Raw genomic sequence first — 6,044 nt, forward strand, 5'->3', positions numbered from 1 at the left:
TTACAAATGGTGTGTTAATCCTAATATATATTTTTCCTCTTGCAATGTCAACATATTTGCTACACTGTAATCAATAGACGTAGATTCTCCTTATGGCTAAAAGTAGGTACAAACATGTCCATAGGCAGGTTACAGTTTGAAATGCTGCTTCTTTTTGGCATGCAGATATTCCAACATATTGATTGTTCAGAGTCAAAAATAACCAACAACCCCGTAGATTATGTAAGTAAAGCACCAGTAGCAGCTGAAGAAGAGCTGAGGCCTCTCGAGTGAATTCATAACTTGCAAGCACATCGTTGGAGCAAAACCTAAACCCATTAAAACGTTAGTTCTAACACATGTGAAAGTCCTGATAAAACAAGCTGACACTTCTTGAATCGAATCTCCTTTAGTGCCACCTTGAATTAAATGAGCTTTACATGGTGTGGCGCAGACATGATAGAAACACGCTAGCTCTTCGTAGCCTTCCTAACAGGATTATTCTGCTTCAGTCAGGGCACTTATTAATTGTTTAGGCAGCTAAATTAGACTTCTACACTTCGCTAATTTGGTTAGAATGGCAATTTGTTGAAAGGTTGATGCGCTTCAAGGTTGTCTCCTTTTTGAGTATTTGATATCTCTGCTGTATAAGCATGGCTACATATAAATACAACATATTCTGTTCCAATAGCATTTTGTCTGACCATTTATTTTCAGGTGTATGAGAACAACATTAATGTACATGAATTGCATACTTAGACCTTTTGCAATTACAGCTTCATTACAGCCTGTGACAAATGTTCTTTTCCACTTTCGAGATACAAATTAAACAGCAGAAATCCCATTAAAGAGAGACACAGCACAAACTCACACAGGTGTAACAAATGGCAAGTGGACCTTTATATGCTTGTGTCTCTGGGCTACCCATAGTTCCAGCTTTATGGTACAGCAGGGTTAGTTAAATCATTGCTTCCTCCACTTGAGCGTTGATAATTTTTTTATTTTACGAGTCCACGTAACACTCCACTTACACGGATTTGCTTTTAAACAAGAAGACAAAATGGGTATTTCACATTTTACAAGTCACAGCAATGACAGCGTCAGTGTGACCTTCACTTATACAACTAGATTGTAGTGTGTTCATGCAAATGAGGACACCAGAAAAGACCAGTATGGGGAAAAGTGTCCCTATTTAGACCTATTATTTCTCCCCTAATGACTGCTTTAAATCACATGCTCCATGCGTCAGTGCGTTGATGGGGGTAAGCACGAAACTAAGGATGGTCTTTATGCAAATAAGCAGCAAACCACACCTTTGAGGAACATGTACATATAAAACAAGTTGCACATAGTGGATATTGTCTTGCCAAATAGAATCTCTCAGGAATCACAAAGGCAAAACTTTCCAAGCGACGATGGCCCAAATCATGTGCATTTTAGCACTTCTGTGTTTTGCAGTTTATATTGCTGAAAATACAGACATTGACTATGACTTTAGAGATCTCCAAGCTCAGCAAGATTCATTTTCAAGGTCTGACAATTTTCAAAACAAACAGGTAAGACTCTTTGTTTTTTAAATTAATGTACCTGGTGCTTAGTGTGACAAATGTACTATTTATTATGCCCCAGCTGTGACAGCTCTGCAGGCATCAGAATCAATTTACAAAGTTTGTTCATACGAATGAACTTTATCATAAGAGAAAACACTCCTTCAGAAACAAGAAGGAAACAAGAAAACTGTAGGACAAAACACACTTTGGGACTGTGAACAATAATCTCTATGGCAGTGGCTAAACACTGGACAGGACTTGACTAAAACTTAAACATGACTGGAATTAACCGCAAAACATGACTTGACACGTCATAATTAAACTGGACATTCATATGTCATTCTTGACAAATGATTTGAACAGGAGAGGCATTGTAAAACCTATGGTGAGGTGAATATACTGTATATGTATAAAATACATAAATGGTTTTGACTGACGTAACAATGAGAAGATACATGACTTGAACTAGAAAAACTTGAACTGGTTTTTAATTCACCTGGCTTCACACACACACACGCAAACACACACGCGCACACACACACACACACACACACACACACACACACACACACACACACACACACACACACACACACACACACACACACGCATGACTTGGCTGGGACATTTTGTCCACAGGGCTTACCAAATAATGTTGAGCACAGGGTATGGTGGTAGGTTTACCTTCCAAGATGAATGTTAAAAAGGTTGATTGAAATTTGATGAGCAGAAAAGCAGGCACGGGTCAGTGAAACTCACATGATTACTGGTAATGCAAGAAGGAAAATTAGGAAGTGGGCGTGGCCCACACAAGGGGCGTGGCTTAGCAGGAGATAGGCCAAGAGAGAATGAGGGATCTTGGCAGGAAGATGCCAAAGCTGTTTTTCCAGCTTGTGTCACTCATTCTCAGAGCTATCCTCCATGAAATTGCAGATTAGAGATTAGTGTCACTGCACAACTTTGTTATTTTCTTTTTGGCTACAAGAGAAAAAAGTTACACTGCAGCACAGAGACAGTAACATCATATGGAAAAAAATTGTCTGTTTCTCCATAGGACCTGCCAAAGACCGAGAACCTTGATGACTTGCTTTACAAGGTTTTCAAATTAAAAGATGGACTTTTCCGCCAACAAACCAAAGACGCAACAAAACTGGAAGAGAATCGACGGGGACTCGATAGCGACAACACAACTAACCATCCACGCAAACCTGGCTGCAGAGTCTTCTACTGGAAATCCTGGACTGCTTGCTAAATCGCTCACGTTCTGTTATGCGAGACCATGTGATGAAAGTCTGAACTGTGATACTCATACTTTCAATGAGGTCTCATAATATTATATAGTCTGTCTGAACTGTTTTAAGATGAGAGAAAATAAAGACGTCATAGTGTTCATGCTGATGCAAATGTCTTTTCTAAATTATTTTATTCATTTATTTATTGTGAATATGAAAGTAATGCAAATTCATATTGTGGCATTAATGTTTAATTCCACTATTTCAAATCATCGCTTCTGTTTAAAAGCACTTGAGGCACTTTTGATTCTTGCAGTCAGTTGAACAATAGTTGAACCTCGTGATCCTGGATGCCTGCATTATTTAAAGCACCCCTGACAGCCTGGAGGAGGTGTGTACATTGAATTGAGCGCTAAAAATTTTATGATCACCAAATGAACAGTCAGAGTAAAAAAGATGTTACTTGTCGTCCGCATCAAAGACGCAGTTAGATGTGCCCCGCAGAAAGAAACCGGGCAGGCTTCCATCGCAGGCAGCATATCAAATGCGTTGGGTTTAGATTCCGTTACATTCTTAATCCATCAGATCAATCACATTCACAGGTCCCTCAAACGCATCAAAGACCTCCCAACAACTGTCTCCCCGCTTTCAAACTCCACAGCTAGTAGTTTTGTCTATGCGACATTATTCTTGCTCCAGCGGAGGAAGCTGTTCTTCTCTTTGATAGCTCCTGAAGGACTTTACATCAAATACATTTCTGCAGAGCGTTTGATGTTTCTTAGTGATCTTTGCAGTAGACCCACACAGTAAAACCACCAAACACATCAATTTGTCTTGCATGTCATTCACTGAAGCATTAAATCTATTTAAGTCCACTTGAGCTATGCCATACAAATCCCATGAGATCATTTGTGTGTGCTTGTGTGAATTTTTTGTCCATGCATCTTGTGTGAGTTTAATGGATGTTTTTTGCATACTTCCAAATATAGATATTGTGTAAAATCTGATATTTATTATATACTACATGTATTATGCATATATAAAGAAATAGGGTTGATTTGTCCCTTTTCAGGTAACCAAGAGTGGAGGTGTAAACATGTCAGTTAGCTAATGTCATGTATTGAAAATAAGGCCTACAAAAAGGAGGAGGTGTATCAGATTGAACAGAGAAGTGAAGAGGGAATAGAGATTAGGAAGTGAGAGGAAGAGAGGAGAGCTGCAAAGAGGATGAGCAAAGGGATGAGAGAGAAAATTATTAAAGGAGCAATGTTGGAGCATGACTGCAGCCAAGGCTTAGCTTAGCATCCTGTCTGTCCCTGGGCTATTGGGATTCATCAGAACAGCTTCTCTGCCAGCGCATTAACATGCTCATACTGCAGAGCTCCTCCAGTAAAGTGATACAATGTGTGAGCGTGGGAAGCACAAAGTGTGTGAGTGGGCTTGTGGGCGGTCTGCTGGGTGAGTGGGTTTATTATTTTTTTTTCCTGGCGTGCGTGGGTGCGTGTGCGCTCTGTGCATGAACTTTTAGTGTTTTATGTCCCTGAAGTGTCAGTGTGTTTGTTTGCAGTATCCCTCACAGTATTCATTCGTAAACAGGCACCAGTGGAAAGAGAGCAGGGCACAGAATCAGAGGCAGGGACAGGGTAAATGATTTGTTTGAATTGTCTCAACTGTCTCACGAGGTGCGGCAGCTTAAAGCTTTGTCCAAGTCTCCTTTTAACCTATCATCAAGTACCGCGGCCAACTCAGAAAACTTTATTTGGACGTGCAAGATGCCCAGTGTAGCCACATAGATCAAAGCAGTATCACAGTGTCTTAATTGAACAGAGACCAATTATTTTTAATGAGTAGAACCGAACGCCCCACTTTTGAGCCGGTGTTCCCTCACCAGCTCACTCCATCACCCAGTGAGAGCGAGAAGAGAAGCGAGTGGAGTCCCAGCGGTGAAGACGCTATCAAAACAACGGGACACAACAGAGGGAAGAAACTGGATCATATCAATGTACATCAGGCATGAATGAATAAAAGTACAGTACGGAAAACAGACTGATGTTGACCCAGTTAATGTGGCAGCGTGCAAAGGATGGATTTTATGTATTATAGTACACAGTTGAATCAATATGTAAAAGGTTTCACATAATGCAACACAAAAATAGAATATGTGCCTAGTGTAGCCATGACAGCCCGCCAACCAATGCATAACTTAAATGTTGTAGCAGAAATGAATTGGATGTGAGAAGAGCAGAGCCAGAGCTCCGTCAGAAGAAATTTGGCCTTGGAGCTGTTTACAGGCCTCGTCCTCGCTCTGTGTGCCTAACAGATGACCCCGCTTAGACGACAGACTCCCATGGGAGTCTAAGCAGCTGACCTTGACTCGTTCCTGCTCCTAGTGGAAGTTAATTACAATGACTGGCAGTTGGCGCGCATACTAATTGTGACCAAGCGTGAGATGTTTTGGGATTACACATGAATAAATGCGTGTTGTGTATTTGTAACTCTGTTGACTCTGTTGATCAGTTCGAACAATACTGGACAGACTTATTTTACCCGTGGTTTGATGTTTGATGATCCTTCAACTTTGTCTAGCCCACTGCAACCCCATACAAATACTGTATTACCTGATTTAATATATGAATTAATTATGGTTGCTAAAAGTTTACTTAAATAAATAAACCTTCTAAAAGCTGCTGTGCATGGAGAGGAAGATAATATAACAATCTTATCGTTATATCGTTTCTAGCGTTCAACCTTTCAATCACTACTTGTTCTCCTCCTCCTCCTTCTCTTTCTCAGTCTTGTGAGCAAACCGGTATTTCTCCTCCGCTGCCTTACTCTGACCAGAGGAAACAAGGGAACAGAGAAAAGGAGAACAGCCCCGCTCCCGCCCAACCCGCGCCGTTCTGTGCTGCAGCCGTCACGCAGGAGAGGAGACGAGCCCCGTCCTAAAAGTCAGGGGAGCCTTCGTCTTTGTCCTCCTCTTCCTCGCTCTCCTTGCAGACAGCGCAGAAGGTCTGTTTCCATGACAACGGGAGAATTAAGGGCAAAGAAGTGCCATCCCAAAATGACACATCGGATTTGGGGGCTAGCGAGAAGATAAATCACCCCCGGTGAATTGATAGGAAAAAGGATTGGATTAAAAAAGAAACACACGCAAGTTGATGGATTCGGTTTGTCTGCGTATCCCGCCGCTTCTGTTGATGTTGCTGTGAGTGACATAAATAAATAGTTATACAAACCAGCTGCCGGCCAGGATCAACAACACACCCAATCAATCACTGCATAG

General features: G+C 41.2%; 1 protein-coding gene across 1 annotated transcript; it reads left to right on the top strand.

Annotated features, from left to right (window-relative positions):
* The first annotated feature begins 1,329 nt into the window (after positions 1-1,329).
* On the top strand, positions 1,330-3,391 carry LOC114843991 (somatostatin-1-like). Its single transcript, XM_029130972.3, has 2 exons — positions 1,330-1,535; positions 2,584-3,391. The coding sequence occupies exons 1-2, from the start codon at positions 1,395-1,397 to the stop codon at positions 2,779-2,781; spliced, it is 339 nt and encodes a 112-aa protein (XP_028986805.1). The 5' UTR covers positions 1,330-1,394; the 3' UTR covers positions 2,782-3,391.
* Positions 3,392-6,044: the final 2,653 nt, after the last annotated feature.

The sequence above is a fragment of the Betta splendens genome, chromosome 17 (genome assembly GCF_900634795.4).
Source record: "Betta splendens chromosome 17, fBetSpl5.4, whole genome shotgun sequence".
In the NCBI taxonomy this organism is placed as follows: Eukaryota; Metazoa; Chordata; class Actinopteri; order Anabantiformes; family Osphronemidae; genus Betta; species Betta splendens.